The 25,454-nt window shown below is 38.7% G+C and overlaps 1 protein-coding gene across 4 annotated transcripts in view; it reads right to left on the minus strand.

Annotated features, from left to right (window-relative positions):
* DPYD (dihydropyrimidine dehydrogenase) overlaps nucleotides 1-25,454 on the minus strand; it is a 126,149-nt gene that overhangs the window by 95,450 nt on the left and 5,245 nt on the right. For all 4 annotated transcript variants that reach the window (XR_015059477.1, XR_015059478.1, XM_085886278.1 and 1 more), the window contains exon 3: nucleotides 6,826-6,936. Coding sequence is in view for 2 of the 4 variants with exons in the window: in XM_085886278.1 (XP_085742404.1) it covers nucleotides 6,826-6,936 (111 nt within the window). In the remaining 2 variants the exon portion in view is untranslated. The remainder of the gene's footprint in view (nucleotides 1-6,825; nucleotides 6,937-25,454) is intronic.

A 25,454-nucleotide genomic window follows, 5' to 3' on the forward strand; every position in this document is an offset into this window, starting at 1 on the left:
AATCCCTATTCATTACCCTTGAAAATGATACCAAACACATGACATTTTTATAATATATTGGTAGATACCTATACAAACCTAAGGTTACCCCCTTATTTTGTAAATATGGATAACGTGACTAATTCAACAAATATGTGCTTATAACGGGTACATTTCTGTCTTTTTCAGCATCTTCAGATGTGACAGCTGTTCTGCTATGAATAAGACATCAATGATAATTGTTTTCAGATGAATAATCATATATGTATGACATGTTGGTTTCTCTTTTCTGTTTCAGAATGAAGAACAAGGCCACGGTGTGTCGCTCCGTCAACGCTAACCTGTTGATGGATGATTGCCCCGGAGTAGTATAGAATGCTTTCTTCGTGCTTGTAGACATTTACTTTCCTATCTGCACAATGCCTTAACCACTTTCTACCAATGGTTTCTGACACTGACGACCAGACTCTTGTACCCACAGTGATGCTCCCTGTAAAAAAACGCAGGGTTGAAACTAACTGGACAAAGTGTGTCTTCTGTCAAGGTACAGACACTTTATCATGTTCAACTCAACAAGGCATTCATAAAGTGTATTCATCTCTCCTTGAAAGACTCCTTCACGAATCAACTGACCTTGTGACACGACAAAGAAATGACCGATCATCAGTAGATCATCTGCTCAGTAAACAACCAAAATGGCACAAATCATGCTATGCGTCATTTACGAACCGAAGCAACAATCGACCTCGTCAAGAAGCGCCACTCCGACATGTCCCCTTTTGTAAATACAGACGGTGCAAGCGGCAGCACAAGACCACAGACATGCAGAATTGTACCAAAGGTTGACTGGAAAAAGTGTATCTATTGCCGGAGTCGCAAAAGAGACCAGGTACATCAAGTGCAGTCCGATGAGGTGGAAGCAACCATCAAGGGTCATGCCAAATTTGACGAGAACCTGAAGTGTAGGATTGGCGAAAATGATTTGATAGCATATGAAGCGCACTATCACCCATCTTGTAAATACAAAGCCAACAGACCGACTGATCCTGATGTAAACTCCAAAATCGACCATTCACGCGACCAGCTCATACTGATACTGGATGCTGGCTTTAAACGTGGCCATATATACAGTATGGACTCGGTAGTCGAGAAATATGTGTCACTCATGTCAGTAGATGCAATTCCCGATCCGTCATGCCGAACACGTCTTAAAACAAAAACTTCAGAGACACTACGCTGACAGAATCGTTTTCCGGAAGCAACGACAAGCAAACCAACCACTGCTTTTGATGGCTTCAAGTGCAACCACTGATGACGCCATTGGTATGCTGATGGAACGGTTTCCAGAAGAATTGGAACCAGATGAGATCAGCCCTGAATCACATTTCCTCTGCTGTCTACATACAGTCACAACAAAACTGAAGGCTGACATGAAAATAGCTGGTGGACACAAGGGCTATGATGACTTGAACCAAGAAGCAGAAGAAAAATGCATACCGACAAGTGTGTACCTGCTTATGAAGTGGATCATACAGGATGAACTCAACCCCGGCGAGCATTCGGAGCCTGACTGTGATAACAGCCCTCATGATGATATCAGTCCAGCACTTCATCAACAGATCTTAAATGTCTGCCAAGATATCGTCTATAATGTATCAATGGGTCGCAAGAATACACCGAAGCATATTGGAACAGGATTGTTTGTCCATCACCTGACAAGATCCAAACAATTGATTGAGTATCCACATATGGCTGGGGATAGTATAAGCTATCCAACAGTCAACAGAATAGACTCGTCGATTGCACAATCTCAGATATCAAGGTTCGAGGAGAATGATAACACATTTGTACCAGAAGGTGTCGTTCCAGGGAAATTCGTTCAGGTCGCAGCAGATAATTTTGACATGCAAGAAGAAACCTTGGACGGAAAAGGCACCCTTCACGTCACACAAATGGCAGTATTCCAGCGAGGCTCACCAAATCCACAGAGTAAAAAGGAAATGATGATCGGTAGAAGAACTAGCATTGGCAATATCCCGCCAACATTCCATCATATAACACCATCCGATGCACCTCCACGGCATGTCCCCCCTCGTTTCAGCCTACCAGTGACAAACACCAGTCTGGACTGTCCAGCATCACGGAGGTCAGAGTGTGAAAAGATTGACCTTGCATGGGTGATGAGTCGTTTGACTGCTGAAGATGCCCAACACATCCCTGCATGGACAGGGTTCAACCAATCACTGGTGAAACCGAGTGAAGATGTAACCACAGTGGGATACCTCACAATAATCCCAGCCCCTGCCCACGAACTTGACACGGGAACGACTTTCCTACTGAGAAGCAAGGCGATTGCAGCGAAGCGAGGCCAGACAAAAACCGTCATTACATTGGATCAGGCATTGTACCACAAAGCCAAGGAATTGGTTTGGCTCCTTCTGGAAAAGTTGAGCGATGTCATCGTACGACTTGGGGCATTCCACACAGCTATGAATTTCCTCGGCGTTCTCGGCAGTCACTTCGCACAATCTGGTCGAGCTGACATCTGGATCAAAGCTGGCGTGTACAGCGAGTGCGTTGCACAGAGAATCATGCAAGGGAAATCCTGGAATCGTGCTGTTCGCACACACAAATTAACCATGGAAGCCATGTGGAGAGCACTCTTCCGGACCTTCAAACTATGGCATGATCACAATCAAAAACGCAGCATCGAAGATGCAAACAACTATTCCACTCCAATAGCAACAACATTCAAGGACAATGACCATGAGAACATACCTGCGACCGTTCAAGAATTCGTCGAACATGTCGATGATCTTGTCCAAGACATCAACAAATTATTTGAAGAGAATGCATCTAATGCTACACTGATGTTCTGGCGGCAGTACATAGATCTGGTGGAAACCCTACTTCTGTTTGTTAGAGCAGAGAGAGCGAAGCTGGCTGGATCCTTCATCTGTCAACCTTCAAGAGCATGCTTCCATTCATGATCACGTACGATCATACCAACTATGCACGATGGGGTGTCATATATCTGCTCGACATGTTGCAACTGGAGCAAACCGCCCCTTCTGTATATCAGGAATTCTTGGCAGGAAACTTTGTCGTGAAGGAGTCGACTGGCTATTTTAACCAAATTGCCACAGACCAAGCACTGGAACACGTGAATAAACAGTGTAAAATTGCGGGAGGACTCGTGGGCATAACACGGATAACGAGTGCCCTAAACCGATGGATGATCACATTCAGTGACCGAGCACGACTGTCGAATGAGATTCGCAAGATGGTCGGCATGACTCGCGATCGCTCTAGATGCAAAGGGGACAGGAGCTCTTCAAGAATAAAACGAGACGAAACTGATGTGAAAAAACTGGAAGAGCAAATCGTGCAGTTCAATCCCTTCAATCGTACAGGTGAAGAACTTGTTTGCAGATCAACCAATGATGTTGTCCGCGATGACATAAGAGAGGATCCACTAATGGCGCAAAATCGTGGCACAGAGTTGCTCACCAAGTTTGTATCAAACCGTCTACTTCCAGATGCCCCTGAGAAGTTTCACGATGCTATCCCAAAGAACAAATCGAAAACATTCACAAATCTGAACACTCTCAATGTCGTTACGCCGGCTAGTCAGAAAAAGACCGTAAAAGCATACCGTGACCTATCCCGAAGGTTGTTAAGTGCAGGAAGCAGTGATTGTCAAATAGACCTCAAAGGTCTACTACAACATGAGCTCTCCCCAGTTCAACTTGCCATTGCAACTCCAGATGAAATGCTGAGACCCACAGAAAAGGCAGATCTGTACCATATACTCTGTGACAACTATAAGGAAAAACTACTTCCAGAAATAGACCGACCAACCTGTGTTATCGTTGATGGAACGGCTGTTGTGCAAGCTTTGGGGAAGCCATCTAATGCAACAACATTCGGCGATCTAGCTGACTCATTTTGTAACCAAGTCTTCAGTAACCTGAGAGGCACACAAACAAGACTGGACATCGTCTTCGATGACTACTGGCAAAAGTCAATCAAGTCTGGGGCTAGAGTTCAAAGAACAACAAGTAAATGGAAAATATGTCGGATAATTGATGGCCGTAATGTGCGTCTACCTTCTGTCTGGCAGTCATTCATCTCACTGGAGGCAATCAAAGTAAACCTCATTCGGTTTCTGCGTGACCAGCTACTACTTCGAGCGCAAACCTTCCCAACCTATCATGAAGTAGTAGTTTCTGGAGGAGATGCCTTTCCTGCTGTATCATCCACAGGTCGGGATGTGCAGCACCTGAACTCAAATCACGAGGAAGCGGACACCAAAATCATCTTGCATGGTCTGGATGCCAGTGTCCAGAATTTCCACAGAGTAGTTGTGTGCACCAGAGACACTGACATTCTCTTGCTTCTGATTCGTCATGAAACTGCTGAAGAAGTCTGGATGAGCAGTGGGACGTCCAAAGACAAACACTTTATACCAGTGTGCACTGTGCATGAAAATCTGGAACCAGAGGTTGTCCATAACATCCTGAGATTCCATGCACTTACTGGATCGGATTGCACAAGCCAGTTCTTTGGCTATGAAAAGCGCACGGCATGGAAAACCTACCTGAAGTTTCCCAATCTGCTCAAAGATCTTGGACACAGCCCGGATATCGACACAGACAATATTGAGCTCTTTGTTATCCAGATGTACAGCTCAACCACGAATGCGACTTCTGTCAATGACCTTCGCGCAGAACTATCTTATCGGGTCAATGATCCTGAAAAACTGCCACCCACTCATGATGCTCTACCTCTTCATATTCAACGAAGCAACTACCAGGCAATGGTGTGGCTAAATGCAATAGTGCCTATTCCTAGTTTACCACAACCAGAGGAATGTGGGTGGGTATGTCGCGAAGGACAGTCTTTGCAGCCACTGCTCATGAGACTGGATCCAGTCCCATCTGTGTGTATCGAACTGCTGACATGCCGCTGCAAAACGAGATGTTCAACGCTTCGCTGCACCTGCAGAAAACACAACTTGATCTGCAGTGTTGCATGCGGATGCAAACAGGAGTGTAGCAATAGCATTCACTTGTCAGATGAAGATGTCTCTGAATCAGATGAAGATTGAATCTGTATGAACAGAAATTAACAACGCATACATTGCATTATTATCACAGTCATTCGATTTGAACACTAAGTGTCATATATATATATATATATATATATATATATATATATATATATATATATATATATATATATATATATATATATATATATATATATAATCCAAATTTTAAATTTACCAATATAATGTGAATACATTGAAATATACACGTGATTTACGGCAGTACGTATATAATTATGTTATCAACAGCATTGATAAAAATAAGGGGGTAACCTTGAGTTTGTGTAAATCAATGCACATATATTGTGATAGTTTAATATGTGTTTGGTATGATTTTCAAGGGTAATGAACTTGGATTATTTTAGTGTCAATTGTATCAATCGGATAATAACTTTTTGAGTTATGTGTAATATTCCACGTTGTCGAAAGCTAAACCGAAATAAATTTTTGACAAAAATACTTGTTTTATTTCACGATATGAAGAACTGAGATACAATAGAACTTCACAAAGTTAGTGCTTTGATGCAAGTAGTCATTCTGCTCATTTTGATACCATACACGTGCCCCTATGTTGGGTATTGGAGTCTACAGATAAATAAATACGATTTTGAGAATGTCGCGAATCGCAGACTAGATTGAAGTCACAAAATTAGCCATAAAACGGTCATGCACACCTTGCCAGAATGAAAACCGGGCATTTCTAGTCCCCAGAGGTCCCCTCTACACATCCATATAGGTTGTCGTATATACGACACGTGAACGGAATCAAGAAATATGGCAGTTTTCAAGATATGGTTCCCACACAATAGGAGGGAAAAAGGTATACCATGGTTGATTTGTGAGGATTGTGTGAGGAAAAATATCTGTAAGGGAGGGGTCGTTGGAGAGTGGAGGGAGTTGGCTGAGGGCAGAGGGAGGTGGAGGAGCATTGTGGTCAAGGCAGGGCAGAAGCTTGGTGCCATCGGACCTCATCCCTTATAAAAGGAAGAGGAGGAGAAGAACAACAACGCCATTGCTGCTATTTTATCTGAATCTCACTGTTACTCCGTCCTCAGAGCACGTGCCAAATTTGATTGGTCAAGACGGCGTACAATTTTGTCCACGTACTGTTAAACTGGAGGTTTATGGAAGTGCAAACAATTGTGATTTATGTTCTACAGTGTTCACATATATAACTCAATTAAAATAAAAGATTTAAATGCTCAATTTTTAAAAAAAATAATAATAATAACATTGAATCAGAAGTTTACCGCCATTGATGCACCATCTTTTTCACCACATTATTTAACATGTTAAATTAGTCCATTGTGCCTGTCGTTTGTGTCCTTTATGGCATCCCTTAAAGCGGTGAGTTTCCCATTTGGAATGATTTTCAATTTTGTTTCATGCCGGCAGACAATGACAGACTGAAGCAATCGTTTTACCGTGAGTGCGCAGGTGTGTTCGGGACGAGATTCCATGCAATTTTCCCAATTCCTAGCCAAGGTATAGCACTGCTAAACTGCAGATTTGTTTTCCGATTCATCTTCCGAGTCATGTTCAAAATTTAACATTCAATTGAAATTCAGTTGTTCCTCAGTCATAAGCCGATTTGTGGATTGATGGACAGACAGACAGAAGTGAACCAATTGCTTAACCTAGCTTTTCATGCACCTGGTAAGAAATTACATCATGCCAATAAATGACGTCATACATGGAACACGTGACAGTCACAAGAGATTATAATTGCAACATACCAAACAGGACTTGTCCGCATTTCGCTTCCAGTGTTTCTTTTCCAACCGGGTCTCGGTTGTCGGTCGAACCACTGCATGGGTCTTTACCCGGGGGTTCAGTTGCAGCAAGTTCTGCCAGGACCAAGACCCAGTGATTAATGCATTCATTATGTGAAAGGTTCATTGCGACATGTATATAGTTTTGAGATTGGATAAAATGTGTTTATAAAACACACACCAAATGGATCTTGATTGTTTAAATAACGTTGGTAACAAACACCCACGTCCCATGATCACTTGCTTCCAGCTTCAATGGAACTTGCGGAGAATCAAGAAGGTGACAAATGAGGTAATACAAGAGTTGGTGGAACTACAGAATTTCTGATCAACATATGAAAACATCAAAGCTTGGTTTTGGCTTTGCAGTTAAGGTGGCTGGCTTAATATCATCTCAGGGTCCTGTGCTTGAGCTCCCGTCGCGAGGCGAAAATAACACCAGGTGGGTTGCCTTCCGAGGTCTACAAAATCCGATGACCAGCTAATTGTGAAGAATGAGCCATTCGAGTATCCTGCGGCAGAGTGGCGACCTGTCCAGGATTGTGCCCCCTATCCAAGGAAAAACTGCCTTGGAAGCTGGCCTATGCATGTGAAGATGCGAAAATAGTGATTCTTCTCTTTTCGACGAAAACATCAAGCTGGTTGATTTTTTTTACAGACGGTTGTCTGCACAATAGGGTAAACTGGTGCGTATTCTTTTACATGCAGCACATGGCTGGGGGTAACAAAATTTACTGGGCCTCTTGTAGGTTAGAGCAGGAATTTGGAATTTGTTCAGGATGCCAGCAATTACTCGCCAACTCTTCACAAAGGACACCGTTGGATCTTTAACGTCCACCCACTCATACCGGGACACATCAGTCCTTCTTCCATCCAAGGGACAGCATACATACTGATACCTCTCCCCGCCTGTGAAACACCAGGACAACAGCTTATCGTTAGACCGAGATGTGAACCTCATCGGGTAATGACTGCAGTAAAGGAACAAGGTGAGTTGTAAACAAAAGTCAAGGTCGAATATGAATGAGGTACAATTCAGAATGATAAACTGGAAAAAAATATTTCAATTAAATAAAAATTAAATGGCAAAAGCACTACCAACTAGTCTGGCTGCCCAGCAAGATATGGCTCAGGTCAAATGTTTCGCCCACTGAGCGGTAGATGAAGACCACTGATTGATCCAAACATCGGACCTGAGGCTTGCCGTGCTGGGAAGCCAATTGCTAGTTGGTGGTGCTTTCGTTTTTTGAATATTTCCACAGCATTTGTCTTTTACAGTTAAATATTCACAATGATTTGAATAAGGAAATAAGGGGACAAGCATACAATTTAAACAGAGGACGAGGGTGGAGCTGTCATCGCAATGGACAACAACACGGTTGAGCTCCATTTTTATTTCCCAGGAGAGGGATTTGAAGACTTAAAACCTTCCTTCACCCCAAAGTCGACACCTATGATTGGCAGTGAACAATATACAGAAAGAAAATGTGCCATAAACTTTCAGAACTGGCAAACTGAGAACGTCGGTTATAGCTGGTGTGGGTGTGAATTAAACCATCATACCTGTTTAGTTATACTAGCAAGTTTCCCATGCCCGCGCGGGGTTCTAAACAGGATAGGGATTGAGGAGCAAAAATGCAAATGGCATCTTCTGTCATCCATCTGGCAAGGTGGGAGCAACAATTCACATTTATTGCCACGTCGGAAGCAATTTAAATGCACGAATGGTGGTGAGGTGCTCCATTTGAAACGGTTTTCTCCATATCCGCATTATTTTGATTCCTCGGGTCAGTAATAAAATTTTGCATTGGTGTCAAAGCCGGTGACCAATTGCAAATTAATGGTAGGATAACTGACCTTCTCACTACTTAAGTTGGTGTGACTTCGTCATGATTCTCACTTCACAATGAAGGGCAGTGTGGACATTAAGCTGTCAGTTTATTTCAATGGAAGTTGTAACTGAGATAGTTTAATTCTTGATTGATCATGTCCCTGAGTTTTGTGCAGAGGGTGATGGTAGCAGAGCATAGCATCTACCGAAATCCCAAGTGTTACCTCCAGCCATGATATAGGTGGAAATGAAATCTCCCCGATGTGTTTCACACTTCTTGATGCAGGTGTAAGTTTCACTAAAAGGTAATCAGACATTTCTGGAGAGACATTTGAATGTAATTACTTCCACCAACGAAGGTAGACGGAGGTTGTGTTTTCACTTCTGTCTGTTTGTTTGTTTGTTTGTCTGTGAACAGGATATCTCAAAAAGTATTCGACGGATCAGGATGAAACTTGGTGGACCGGTTTGGTGTGTGACAAGGAAGAATTGTTTTGATTTTGGTGAAGATCCGAATAAGGACACGAAAAAAATTTAAATTTTTTTAAAGTGATTATTCACCATTCAGAGATGGACCCAAAAACTATGAATAGCATGATATTTCAAAAAGTTGTGGACGAGTTATGACAAAAGTAGATGGATGAGTTGGTTAGGTGATAAGAACTAGCCAATTCCATTTTCGTTCAGATCCAGATCCAGATCCGACCTATGAGTGGGATACAATACGTAAACTGTTCAGTCTGACAGAGCTGTGCACTCTACCCAGTGCCATTCTAGTTTATGAAATGCTTTGGCTCTGAATTTCTAAGATATTTGTCCACAACCACCTACCAGTCCACCGTTTTATCCAAACTTAATTGCTTTCATGTATATTAATTTTTTCTCAATCACACAATTTTTCAATATCCAGTAACCAATGGTGTGAAGTAATAGCCAATGATTCTAAAACTTGTGATAATAAACATAGCCAATGATTCTAAAACTGCTTCATATGATTTTGCACTTAACAAATAAAGTCTTGTCTCTGACAATTCTCCTCCATAATGGCAGAATGCTGCAGACGGGACGCCGAGTTTAACGTTCATCCAATGGACGGCACAAGCACAATGCCGGATGAACCTTTTGTGGGACTCGCACCAAATGGATTTGTGGCCCTCCATTTGGTGAGCCATTGTGAAAGACATACTGAAATAACTACTTAAATGAAGCAGTTTTGCTTTATTTTCATTAAAAATCTGCTTTAAGCTTGCATTTCAGCATGCCGCTTAAACGCTATTTTCATCATTTTTGTGTCTCGTTCTCCTCGAGATGAACTCTCCTGCTCCGCCTCTCACCTACGCCAGAAACAGTGTTCATTGTCTCTTATATGCAGTTCATGGTGCATTGACGTCACGCGTTCGTAAATGACTACAGTGTGGAAATATAATGTAAACTAAAAGAACATGACAACCCTCGGCAAAACTGCGACGGTTAGAACTATAGTATAAAGTTGAACTCTCATATTCTATCTATAGTTGTTGGTAACAGGTCCTACAGCAGTCGTCTGCAGAGAATTACAACAGGAAAGGAATTTTTGCCTGGGATTATTATGTGGCACTTAAAATGTATCGACACCTTTCATATACTTTGTTTTTACTAAGTAACAATTTTAGTCATTACGGGCCCCTTCCAGGCTGACCAGGGGTGTGTTCCGTTAGCAAGCAAGTTCTGTTGTACTTGTATTTGTACTTGCATTTTAATTTCTGTTGTTAGTAGTTATTAATGTTGAGAACCTTTTTTGGGGGTTATTTCTTTCTTTTTCTGGTGCCAAGATGAAAACAAATGTCATTGTATATTATATACATTTGACAATAATCTTGATTTGATTTGAAGCAGCTTGCTATCGCTTGCCAAGCCAGATGTTCTGTGTCATCCCGTTTATTTGTTATTTTTTTTACCCAAATTTCCCGCATCTTCGTTTTACACAGGTTCCAGGATGCCACTTGTTCCAGTTTTTGTTGTTTTTTTTCACAGTACGATGAACTATATTTGCAAAAGGAAAGATGTCACGCAGTGCTGGAGCGTAAACCTCCATCATGGTGTCAGTGTACTGTCAATAAGGCCAAACAACAGTCAGAAACCCTGCAATGGTATATTGGGACTCATAAACACGAGAACATTGCAACCGTTACGAAATGTTCAATTGCTTTCTTTTTTTATGATTTGCAATTAGGATTTAAGTATCTGTGGAAAAAGCGTCATGGTGGAACACAGTCGTCAAAAGCGCACCAACAATGATTCTGAACTTTAGTTATTTACATTTCATTTTTAGCTCGCCTGGTCGAAGAACAGAGAGCTATAGCGATACCCCCCAGCGTGAGCGTCAGCATGAGCGTGAAAATGTTAAAGTTTTTGGTGCAAGTTATTTCCTTGCTAATGTTTTTATCTACCACACTATTTTTTACTGACTACAATATACAAATACATATATTGCTTTAAAATTATTTGGATCAGACTTCACTGCAATGCTTTATTAAAAAAATATTATTAGACTAGTCTTTGAGCGTCAGCGTCAGTGTGAGCATGAAAATGTTAAAGTTTTTGGTGCAAGTTATTTCCTTTCTAGTGTTTTTATCTGCCACACTATTTTTTACTGATTACAATATACAAATACATATATTGCTTTAAAATTATTTGAATCAGACTTCACTGCAATGCTTAATAAAAAATATTATTAGACTAGTCTTTGAGCATCAGCGTGATTATCAGCGTGAAAATGTTAAAGTTTTTTGGTGCAAGTTATTTCCTTTCCAAATGTTTTTATCTACCACACTATTTTTTACTGATTACAATATACAAACACATATATTGCTTTAAAATTATTTGGATCAGACTTCACTGCAATGCTTTATTAAAAATATTATGAGACTAGTCTTTTAAAAACGATAAATGTATAAACAGGTGAGCATTGGGTGGCTTTGACACCAACTCTCTGGTTTACTGATTACAATATACAAATACATATATTGCTTTAAAATTATTTGGATCAGACTTCACTGCAATGCTTTATAAAAAATATTCTTAGACTAGTCTTTGAGCGTCAGCGTGATTATCAGCGTGAAAATGTTAAAGTTTTTTGGTGCAAGTTATTTCTTTTCCAATGTTTTATCTACCACACTATTTTTAACTGATTACAATATACAAATACATATATTGCTTTAAAATTATTTGGATCAGACTTCACTGCAATGTCAGGTCAGGTCAGGTATGGGAGCATGTGCCAGAACAGCGCGTCGCTGCGTCCACTTTCCGCCGGTACTCCAGGGGCCTTCGTCTGGCCATCCCCCAGGCAGATGCCAGGCCCATCCCCATCTCCTTGAGATGATGGTCAACCTGTTGCAACCATGAGGAACGTGGTCGGCCCACTGGCCTCCTCCACTCATGAGACTCCCTCGCTGAGAGAATCTGGTGAGCAGGATCAGCGTCAGGAAAATGAGCCACATGTCCATACAGCCGCAACTGACGCTCACGGACTATGCAGGTAACAAATCTCATCCGAGTCTCTCTCAGCAACCGCTCGTTGGACACAAAATCCGACCAGCGATAGCCAAGGATTCTCCGAAGAGACCTGGTACCAAAGGAATTAAGTCTCTGTCTCAGATCCTTGGTCAGAGTCCAAGTCTCACACCCATAGAGCAAGACTGGAAGTACCAAGGACCTGAAGACTCGGACTTTCATCCTCCCGCACAGGTACCGGCAGCGCCACACCCCATGATCCAGTGAATCCATGACTCCCCAGGCCCGACCCAGATGTCTATTGACCTCTGACTCGCAGCCAGCAGAGACATGAATATCACTGCCAAGGTAAGTGAATTTCTCCACGACCTCAACATCCTCACCACAAACAGACACAGACAGGACAGCAGCATCCAAGATGTCACCGAAAGCCTGGATCTTAGTTTTGACCCAAGAAACCCATAATCCCAAAGGCTCCGACTCCTCATTCAGCACCTCGAGGGCCCCCAAAAGGATAGATAAAGTCTCTGCAAAGATGACTGCATCATCTGCAAAATCAAGGTCCGAGATCTTGACATTCCCAAATGATGCATCGCAACTTGATCTCTCCGACATCCTCCCTAAAATCCAGTCCATACAAGTGCTGAAAAGTGTGGGGGCAAGTACACATCCCTGACGAACTCCAGTAACAACTGGAAATAAGTCAGAGATGGTACCACCACACTTCACAGCACTCTCAGTACCAGAGTAGAGTTCAGATATCAGATCGATCAGTTTTGGTGGCACCCCACGAAGACCAAGAATCCTCCAGAGGACATCCCGATTCACTGAATCGAACGCTTTACAGAGATCAACATAGGCCGCAAGCAGCCCCTGCCGAAACTCTCGTCTGCGTTCGGTGAGGACACGAAGTGCAGGGATACGGTCAATCGTTGACCTCTTTGGTGTAAAGCCTGACTGCTCTGGACGCTGGTGCTCAAGCAGATGGTGGCGAACCCTATCAAGTATTATCTGAGCAAAGACCTTGCCCGGCACTGAGAGCAGCGTCACCCCTCGGTAGTTGTTGCAGTCTTGGCGATCACCCTTCCCTTTCCAGAGAGTTACAACAAGGCCCCTCTTCCAGTCAGTTGGGATGATGCCTGTGTTCCAGGCAGAGCACAAAACTGCATGCAACGACACGAGTGCAGCATTTCCACCAGCCTTGAGAAGTTCGGCATGGATGCCACAGATCCCTGGAGCTTTACCCCGTTTCAACTGGTTCACCGCAGCCCGTGTTTCCACAAGCGTAGGTGGACCACAGTTGATTCAAGGGTCAGCAACAGGGATTGTAACACCCTTGACGTCCAACTCGACAGCTGGGGGATCAGCCTGGTACAACCGCTCAAAGTAACCGGCCCAGCGGGCCTTCACTTCAGACTCCTCTGTCAAGAGCCTACCACTCTCTGCTCGAACTGCAGTGCTCCGAGGGATGGGCTTGGATGAACGTAATGCGCGAATTCCCCTGTAAGCGGGACGAGAATCACCTGTCCACAGGTGATGCTCTACCCCCTCACAGATTCCTCGCACATAGGCCTCCTTGTCCACCCTCAGTGCACATACAGTTTTACGCCTCAGCTCCCTGAACAGCTCAGCTCTGCCATTCAGCCTGGCCCTGCGACTCTGGTCAATGGTATCCAGTGTCCCTTGAGAGACAAAATTCTTCTTTGCCCTGCGGTGAGCTCCAAGGCATCCACCGGCAACATCAAGGACGGTGGTCTTGAAGGCGATCCACAACTCTTCAGGACCCCCCAAAGCACCCAGACCCCCCAAGTGTCCACTCAGCCTGTTTGCAAACTCCTCAGCTACTCTCTCATCCCTGAGCTTGGCAACATCCAGCCTAGGCTGGGATGGTACCATTCTCCAGGATTTAAGGTGCAGCTTTAGAGTTGCTACAACAAGCCTGTGGTCAGTATTGAGGAATTGAGCACTCCGGTAGACCCTGCAGTTCTGGATCATCCACCAGCGACCGTCAATGAGGACATGGTCAATCTCCTTTGCCACACCACCAGCGTTGGAATACCAAGTCCAGCGATGAGCTTGTGGGCGCTGAAACCATGAACCAGCCACCCAAGTCCATGACTTCTTGCAAAGTCAAGGAACTTAGTGCTATTCTGGTTCATAGTTCCTGACCCATGGGGACCAACACACACCTCATAACCATCCCTATCAGTTCCAGTCGATGCATGGAAATCCCCCAAGACTAGAAGTGTATCTCGTCTGGGGCACTGATCAACCACAGACTCGAGTGTGGCGTAGAATGCATCCTTCACGGTGAGATCACTTGCCTCAGTCGGAGCATAAACAGAGACCAGGGAAATGACACCTAAGGAGTGACGAATCCTTAATCTCATAATACGCTCGTTGACCAGTGTTACCTCAATTATCATTGGGGTCAGCTTATTGGACACAGCTACAGCAACTCCTTGAGTATGGTAACCATCAGAGCGACTAGACCAATAGTAGGTGTAACCACCCACCATTATCTCGCCGCAATCCGGTCTCCGAACCTCAGAGAGAGCTGCAATCCTGATGTCCAAACGCTTGAGCTCAGATGATAACAGAGACAGGTGATCATCCTTTCTTAGGGATAGGACATTCCAGGCACCCACCCGAAGGGACCGCCTCAGGTTAACCCAAGGAGACCGCCGTCTGGTGGACGACACCTCAGCACCACTCCGACACACTCTCCCGCAATCTGATCCAGGGATGTTACCCCGTGGATTCCCTCCTATCATCAAAGATTGGGGGTCCCGAAGGCTTTGCCCCAATCCCTTCATCCGGTGAGCTGCCCTGCGAAGGGAAGCTGCACAGGAGGTACTCCCACGGAGTGGGTTTTCAGTTTTTTTTGCGTTTTTGCGTTTTGCGGAAAGAAGGGTTTTACGGTGGCCGGAGTGCAAATCCTGTGACCAACCTCCTAATAATCACTGCAATGCTTTATTAAAAATATTATGAGACTAGTCTTTTAAAAACGATAAATGTATAAACAGGTGAGCATTGGGTGGCTTTGACACCAACTCTCTGGTTTACTGATTACAATATACAAATACATATAATGCTTTAAAATAATTGGCTCAGACTTCACTGCAATGCTTTATTAAAAATATTATGAGACGAGTCTTTTAAAAACGATAAATGTATAAACAGGCAAGCAATGGGTGGCTTTGACACCAAATCTCTGGTTTACTGATTACAATATACAAATACATATATTGCTTTAAAATTATTTGGATCAGACTTCACTGCAATGCTTTATTAAAAATATTATGAGACTCGTCTTTAAAAACGATAAATATAGAAACAGGTGAGCATTGCGTGGCTTTGACACCAACTCTCTGGTTTATTGATTACAATATACAAATACATATAATGCTTTAAAATTATTTGGCTCAGACTTCACTGCAAGGCTTTATTAAAAATATTATGAGACTAGTCTTTTAAAAACGATAAATGTATAAACAGGCGAGCATTGGGTGGCTTTGACACCAACTCTCTGGTTTACTGATTACAATATACAAATACATATATTGCTTTAAAATTATTTGGATCAGACTTCACTAAAATGCTTTGTTAAAAATATGATGCGACTGGTCTTTTAAAAACGATAAATGTATAAACAGGCCAGCATTTGGTGGCTTTGACACCAAATCTCTGGTTTACTGATTACAATATACAAATACATATGTTGCTTTAAAATTATTTGGATCAGACTTCACTGCAATGCTTCATACAAAATATTATTAGACTAGTCCTTGAGCATCAGCGTGATTATCAGTGTGAAAATGTGAAAGTTTTTTGGTGCAAGTTATTTCCTTTCTTATGATTTTATCTACCACACTATTTTTTTACTAATCACAATATACAAATACATATATTGCTTTAAAATTATTTGGATCAGACTTCACTGCAATGCTTTTTAAAAATATTATGAGACTCGTCTTTAAAAACGATAAATATAGAAACAGGTGAGCATTGGGTGGCTTTGACACCAACTCTCTGGTTTATTGATTACAATATACAAATACATATAATGCTTTAAAATTATTTGGCTCAGACTTCACTGCAAGGCTTTATTAAAAATATTATGAGACTAGTCTTTTAAAAACGATAAATGTATAAACAGGCGAGCATTGGGTGGCTTTGACACCAAATCTCTGGTTTACTGATTACAATATACAAATACATATATTGCTTTAAAATTATTTGGATCAGACTTCACTGCAATGCTTTATAAAAAATATTATTAGACTATACTTTGAGCGTCAGCATGAAAATGTTTAAGTTTTTGGTGCAAGTTATTTCCTTTCTCATGCTTTTATCTACCACACTATTTTTTACTGATTACAATATACAAATACATATATTGCAATAAAAATTATTTGGATCAGACTTCACTGCAATGCTTTATTAAAAATGTTATGAGACTAGTCTTTTAAAAAGGATAAATGTATAAACAGGCGAGCATTGGGTGGCTTTGACACCAACTCTCTTGTTACTGAATACAATATACAAATACATATATTGCTTTAAAATTATTTGGATCAGACTTCACTGGAATGCTTTACAAAAAATATTATTGCACTAGTCTTTTAAAAACGATAAATATATAAACAGGCGAGCATTGGGTGGCTTTGACACCAAATCTCTGGTTTACTGATTACAATATGCAAATACATATATTTCTTTAAAATTATTTGGATCAGACTTCACTGCAATGCTTTATACAAAATATTATTAGACTAGTCTTTGAGCGTCATCGTGATTATCAGTGCGAAAATGTTTAAGTTTTTTGGTGCAAGTTATTTCCTTTCTTATGTTTTTTATCTACCACACTATTTTTTTACTGATTACAATATACAAATACATATATTGCTTTAAAATTATTTGGATCAGACTTCACTGCAATGCTTTATTAAAAATGGTATTCGACAAGTCTTTTAAAAACGATAAATGTATAAACAGGCGAGCATTGGGTGGCTTTGACACCAACTCTCTGGTTTTCTGATTAAAATATACAAATACATATATTGCTTTAAAATTATTTGGATCAGACTTCACTGCAATGCTTTATTAAAAATATTATGAGACTCGTCTTTTAAAAACGATAAATGTATAAACAGGTGAGCATTGGGTGGCTTTGACACCAAATCTCTGGTTTACTGATTACAATATACAAATACATATATTGCTTTAAAATTATTTGGATCAGACTTCACTGCAATGCTTTATAAAAAATATTATTAGACTAGTCTTTGAGCGTCAGCGTGAAAATGTTTAAGTTTTTGGTGCAAGTTATTTCCTTTCTCATGTTTTTATCTACCACACTATTTTTTACTGATTACAATATACAAATACATATATTGCTTTAAAATTATTTGGATCAGACTTCACTGGAATGCTTTACAAAAAATATGATTACACTAGTCTTTTAAAAACGATAAAAGTATAAACAGGCGAGCATTGGGTGGCTTTGACACCAACTCTCTGGTTTACTGATTACAATATACAAATACATATATTGCTTTAAAATTATTTGGATCAGACTTCACTGCAATGCTTTGTTAAAAATATTATGAGACTCGTCTATTAAAAACGATAAATGTATAAACAGGTGAGCATTGGGTGGCTTTGTCACCAACTCTCTGGTTTACTGATTACAATATACAAATACATATAATGCTTTAAAATTATTTGGCTCAGACTTCACTGCAATGCTTTATTAAAAATATTATGAGACTAGTCTTTTAAAAACGATAAATGTATAAACAGGCGAGCATTGGGTGGCTTTGACACCAAATCTCTGGTTTACTGATTGCAATATACAAATACATATATTGCTTTAAAATTATTTGGATCAGACTTGACTGCAATGCTTTATAAAAAAATATTATTAGACTATACTTTGAGCGTCAGCATGAAAATGTTTAAGTTTTTGGTGCAAGTTATTTCCTTTCTCATGCTTTTATCTACCACACTATTTTTTACTGATTACAATATACAAATACATATATTGCAATAAAAATTATTTGGATCAGACTTCACTGCAATGCTTTATTAAAAATATTATGAGACTAGTCTTTTAAAAAGGATAAATGTATAAACAGGCGAGCATTGGGTGGCTTTGACACCAACTCTCTTGTTACTGAATACAATATACAAATACATATATTGCTTTAAAATTATTTGGATCAGACTTCACTGCAATGCTTTATCCAAAATATTATTAGACTAGTCTTTGAGCGTCATCGTGATTATCAGTGCGAAAATGTTAAAGTTTTTTGGTGCAAGTTATTTCCTTTCTCAACTTTTTATCTACCACACTATTTTTTTACTGATTACAATATACAAATACATATATTGCTTTAAAATTATTTGGATCAGACTTCACTGCAATGCTTTATTAAAAATATTATTAGACAAGTCTTTTAAAAACGATAAATGTATAAACAGGCGAGCATTGGGTGGCTTTGACACCAACTCTCTGGTTTTCTGATTACAATATACAAATACATATATTGCTTTAAAATTATTTGGATCAGACTTCACTGCAATGCTTTATTAAAAATATTATGAGACTCGTCTTTTAAAAACGATAAATGTATAAACAGGTGAGCATTGGGTGGCTTTGACACCAAATCTCTGGTTTACTAATTACAATATACAAATACATATATTGCTTTAAAATTATTTGGATCAGACTTCACTGCAATGCTTTATAAAAAATATTATTAGACTAGTCTTTGAGCGTCAGCATGAAAATGTTTAAGTTTCTGGTGCAAGTTATTTCCTTTCTCATGTTTTTATCTACCACACTATTTTTTTACTGATTACAATATACAAATACATATATTGCTTTAAAATTATTTGGATCAGACTTCACTGGAATGCTTTACAAAAAATATGATTACACTCGTCTTTTAAAAACGATAAATGTATAAACAGGCGAGCATTGGGTGGCTTTGACACCAACTCTCTGGTTTTCTGATTACAATATACAAATACATATATTGCTTTAAAATTATTTGGATCAGACTTCACTGCAATGCTTTATAAAAAATATTATTAGACTAGTCTTTGAGCGTCATCGTGATTATCAGTGCAAAAATGTTAAAGTTTTTTGGTGCAAGTTATTTCCGTTCTTATGTTTTTATCTACCACACTATTTTTTTACTGATTACAATATACAAATACATATATTGCTTTAAAATTATTTGGATCAGACTTCACTGCAATGCTTTATTAAAAATATTATTAGACAAGTGTTTTAAAAACGATAAATGTATAAACAGGCGAGCATTGGGTGGCTTTGACACCAACTCTCTGGTTTTCTGATTACAATATACAAATACATATATTGCTTTAAAATTATTTGGATCAGACTTCACTGCAATGCTTTGTTAAAAATATTATGAGACATCTTTTAAAAACGATAAATGTATAAACAGGTGAGCATTGGGTGGCTTTGACACCAACTCTCTGGTTTACTGATTACAATATACAAATACATATAATGCTTTAAAATTATTTGGCTCAGACTTCACTGCAATGCTTTATTAAAAATATTATGAGACTAGTCTTTTAAAAACGATTAATGTATAAACAGGCGAGCATTGGGTGGCTTTGACACCAAATCTCTGGTTTACTGATTACAATATACAAATACATATATTGCTTTAAAATTATTTGGATCAGACTTCACTGCAATGCTTTATAAAAAATATTATTAGACTAGTCTTTGAGCGTCAGCGTGAAAATGTTTAAGTTTTTGGTGCAAGTTATTTCCTTTCTCATGTTTTTATCTACCACACTATTTTTTACTGATTACAATATACAAATACATATATTGCTTTAAAATTATTTGGATCAGACTTCACTGGAATGCTTTGCAAAAAATATGATTACACTAGTCTTTTAAAAACGATAAATGTATAAACAGGCGAGCATTGGGTGGCTTTGACACCAACTCTCTGGTTTACTGATTACAATATACAAATACATATAATGCTTTAAAATTATTTGGCTCAGACTTCACTGCAATGCTTTATTAAAAATATTATGAGACTAGTCTTTTAAAAACGATAAATGTATAAACAGGCGAGCATTGGGTGGCTTTGACACCAAATCTCTGGTTTACTGATTACAATATGCAAATACATATATTGCTTTAAAATTATTTGGATCAGACTTCACTGCAATGCTTTATACAAAATATTATTAGACTAGTCTTTGAGCGTCATCGTGATTATCAGTGTGTAAATGTTAAAGTTTTTTGGTGCAAGTCATTTCCTTTCTTATGTTTTTATCTACCACACTATTTTTTTACTGATTACAATATACAAATACATATATTGCTTTAAAATTATTTGGATCAGACTTCACTGCAATGCTTTATTAAAAATATTATTAGACTAGTCTTTTAAAAATGAGAAATGTATAAACAGGCGAGCATTGGGTGGCTTTGACACCAACTCTCAGGTTTTCTGATTACAATATACAAATACATATATTGCTTTAAAATTATTTGGATCAGACTTCACTGCAATGCTCTATTAAAAATATTATGAGACTAGTCTTTTAAAAACGATAAATATAGAAACAGGTGAGCATTGGGTGGCTTTGACACCAACTCTCTGGTTTACTGATTACAATATACAAATACATATAATGCTTTAAAATTATTTGGCTCAGACTTCACTGCAAGGCTTTATTAAAAATATTATGAGACTAGTCTTTTAAAAACGATAAATGTATAAACAGGTGAGCATTGGGTGGCTTTGACACCAAATCTCTGGTTTACTGATTACAATATACAAATACATATATTGCTTTAAAATTATTTGGATCAGACTTCACTGCAATGCTTTATAAAAAATATTATTAGACTAGTCTTTGAGCGTCAGTGTGAAAATGTTTAAGTTTTTGGTGCAAGTTATTTCCTTTCTCATGTTTTTATCTACCACACTATTTTTTACTGATTACAATATACAAATACACATATTGCTTTAAAATTATTTGGATCAGACTTCACTGCAATGCTTTATAAAAAATATTATTAGACTAGTCTTTGAGCGTCATCGTGATTATCAGTGCAAAAATGTTAAAGTTTTTTGGTGCAAGTTATTTCCGTTCTTATGTTTTTATCTACCACACTATTTTTTTACTGATTACAATATACAAATACATATATTGCTTTAAAATTATTTGGATCAGACTTCACTGCAATGCTTTATTAAAAATATTATTAGACAAGTGTTTTAAAAACGATAAATGTATAAACAGGCGAGCATTGGGTGGCTTTGACACCAACTCTCTGGTTTTCTGATTACAATATACAAATACATATATTGCTTTAAAATTATTTGGATCAGACTTCACTGCAATGCTTTGTTAAAAATATTATGAGACTCATCTTTTAAAAACGATAAATGTATAAACAGGTGAGCATTGGGTGGCTTTGACACCAACTCTCTGGTTTACTGATTACAATATACAAATACATATAATGCTTTAAAATTATTTGGCTCAGACTTCACTGCAATGCTTTATTAAAAATATTATGAGACTAGTCTTTTAAAAACGATTAATGTATAAACAGGCGAGCATTGGGTGGCTTTGACACCAAATCTCTGGTTTACTGATTACAATATACAAATACATATATTGCTTTAAAATTATTTGGATCAGACTTCACTGCAATGCTTTATAAAAAATATTATTAGACTAGTCTTTGAGCGTCAGCGTGAAAATGTTTAAGTTTTTGGTGCAAGTTATTTCCTTTCTCATGTTTTTATCTACCACACTATTTTTTACTGATTACAATATACAAATACATATATTGCTTTAAAATTATTTGGATCAGACTTCACTGGAATGCTTTGCAAAAAATATGATTACACTAGTCTTTTAAAAACGATAAATGTATAAACAGGCGAGCATTGGGTGGCTTTGACACCAACTCTCTGGTTTACTGATTACAATATACAAATACATATAATGCTTTAAAATTATTTGGCTCAGACTTCACTGCAATGCTTTATTAAAAATATTATGAGACTAGTCTTTTAAAAACGATAAATGTATAAACAGGCGAGCATTGGGTGGCTTTGACACCAAATCTCTGGTTTACTGATTACAATATGCAAATACATATATTGCTTTAAAATTATTTGGATCAGACTTCACTGCAATGCTTTATACAAAATATTATTAGACTAGTCTTTGAGCGTCATCGTGATTATCAGTGTGTAAATGTTAAAGTTTTTTGGTGCAAGTTATTTCCTTTCTTATGTTTTTATCTACCACACTATTTTTTTACTGATTACAATATACAAATACATATATTGCTTTAAAATTATTTGGATCAGACTTCACTGCAATGCTTTATTAAAAATATTATTAGACTAGTCTTTTAAAAATGATAAATGTATAAACAGGCGAGCATTGGGTGGCTTTGACACCAACTCTCAGGTTTTCTGATTACAATATACAAATACATATATTGCTTTAAAATTATTTGGATCAGACTTCACTGCAATGCTCTATTAAAAATATTATGAGACTAGTCTTTTAAAAACGATAAATATAGAAACAGGTGAGCATTGGGTGGCTTTGACACCAACTCTCTGGTTTACTGATTACAATATACAAATACATATAATGCTTTAAAATTATTTGGCTCAGACTTCACTGCAAGGCTTTATTAAAAATATTATGAGACTAGTCTTTTAAAAACGATAAATGTATAAACAGGTGAGCATTGGGTGGCTTTGACACCAAATCTCTGGTTTACTGATTACAATATACAAATACATATATTGCTTTAAAATTATTTGGATCAGACTTCACTGCAATGCTTTATAAAAAATATTATTAGACTAGTCTTTGAGCGTCAGTGTGAAAATGTTTAAGTTTTTGGTGCAAGTTATTTCCTTTCTCATGTTTTTATCTACCACACTATTTTTTACTGATTACAATATACAAATACATATATTGCAATAAAATTATTTGGATCAGACTTCACTGCAATGCTTTTTTAAAAATATTATGAGACTCGTCTTTTAAAAACGATAAATGTATAAACAGGCGAGCATTGGGTGGCTTTGACACCAACTCTCTTGTTACTGGATACAATATACAAATACATATATTGCTTTAAAATTATTTGGGTCAGACTTCACTGGAATGCTTTACAAAAAATATGATTACACTAGTCTTTTAAAAACGATAAATATGTAAACAGGCGAGCATTGTGTGGCTTTGACACCACTCCAGTTATTTTATAACTCGATTTTTTTTACCCGTAGCTTCGCTGACAGATGTCATCAAAAGACAAGTTGTACTTCACTTATTGGAGCATGGTACAGAAACATTTTGCTCGATTCACCTTATCATTTGCCGAGGGTCATCTTCCATCTGCTTGGAATTCTGCTGACATCAATTTCATCAACCATCATTGCTGTTTAAATAATTCGTGAGGAAAAATAAAATCACTTCCGCTTCGCTGCGAAACACAGTATTGTGTACTTTGGTGTAAACCTTCGCTTAAAATGAGTGAAATGAAACATTTTGAAAATTTTGAATGACGAGCAAGTTGCTCGTGCCTGCCGCTCAGGAATCTAAATGGAGTAGGGATGGAGAGGACAAAAATACAAATGGAGTCTTCTGCCATCGAGCCGGCAAGCTGGGAGCAACAATTTGCATCTATTGCCACATCTGATGCAATTTAAATGCTCTAATAGTGGTTTGGTGCTCCATTTGAAATTGTTTGTTTGATAGTTGGAGCTTTTTGATGCCTAGGGTCCATAATAAAAATTTGTATTGGTGTCAAAGCCGGTGACCGATTGCAAATTAATAGTAGGAATATCATTCATATTTCAACATCACCGTAATGTATATTGTTAAGTTGTTTAAACTTTCTAAATATAAGAAGAATATTTGTATTACTGGCTAGAACCGGGTGGTGCTACACAATACAATACACATTTGCAAGAAGAGAATTGGGGTCTCCCCCCTCTCCCATTCTGAACGCCCTCCCCCGGATATGCCACCAACACAGAAACCATACCCTTAGGCAATATGTAAAATTTGGTTGGATTTGGTTCAGTAGTTCTTTACTTTTTGAAGCTTATATAAACAAATATGTAAATATATAAATTCACTTTTATAGTAGAGACGTAGTATTCACGCAGATCTTGGCAAGATAAAAATTTCCATTCAAAATCCTATAGCGTATAGACTAGCGGGCACCCTGACCCTCCGGGTGGGAGTTCCTGTGTCGACCCACCGAGCACTGATGGTGGCCTCGTGTCTGGGGAGTCAAAGTATCGTAAAATTGTCAAGGATAGTGCCGTGATCAACATCGTAATCACTAGGATGGGTCACGAAGTGAGAAAAGCGTGGGATAAAGACGCCGCATCGTAATCATGACAAGGAGCAGATACTCTAAGCCCCATGCCTTTTGGGTGGGATTAGGAATATATCTGTGCAATACGAAAGCAAAATCTTGAGCTGTTTTTGAAATATCGTGTACACAAACCAAGTTTTTGAGATGGTTGCCATTAGCAACATAATTGTGCATTGACACTTATAATGATCTAATCAGGTTGAGATTGATGTCATGAGGATTAGATATCTGCATGATGAAAGCTAAACGTTCAATGGTTTTTGAAATTTCAGTGGGTCAGTGCCCTCAAGCTCCACTTATTATAATATATATGAATATACTAAACAAAACAAATGTACAAAAGTACACTTCTCACAATAACATGGACATTCACAATGGGGTTCACAGCATCCCGCTTGACCAGTGCCCGAGGGTCCCATATTTTTTTTTTCCCAGACACTTCCTGAGTGTGGTCTTGGTGCCATCAATAAATGCGGTCCAGCACACAAGTTGATGCCTCACTGTCTGTGAAACACCAGGATGACAGTTTGGAGATAGGCCAAGATTTGAATCCAGACTAGACTGCTCAGAGAGCACAGTGAAAGTCAAGTTACTTTGTTTGCTGGAAGATAACACGCTGAAAGCAGACTTTCAGGATTTTGACCTGGCAACCTTCTGGCAAAAAGCTGGTAATGAATACCCCCATTCTCTCTTACAGAGTTCTCAATGTCCTCATCCCATTTGCCACAACCTATCGCTGTGACGTTGGCTTTTCTACGATGATCAACATTAGAACCAAGGCAAGAAATAGATTAGATCTTGCTGATGACTTGTGATGTGCTCAAGCTG

Source organism: Eptatretus burgeri, chromosome 6 (assembly GCF_056783735.1).
Source record: "Eptatretus burgeri isolate ZD-2024b chromosome 6, Ebu_testis_v1, whole genome shotgun sequence".
Taxonomy (NCBI): Eukaryota; Metazoa; Chordata; class Myxini; order Myxiniformes; family Myxinidae; genus Eptatretus; species Eptatretus burgeri.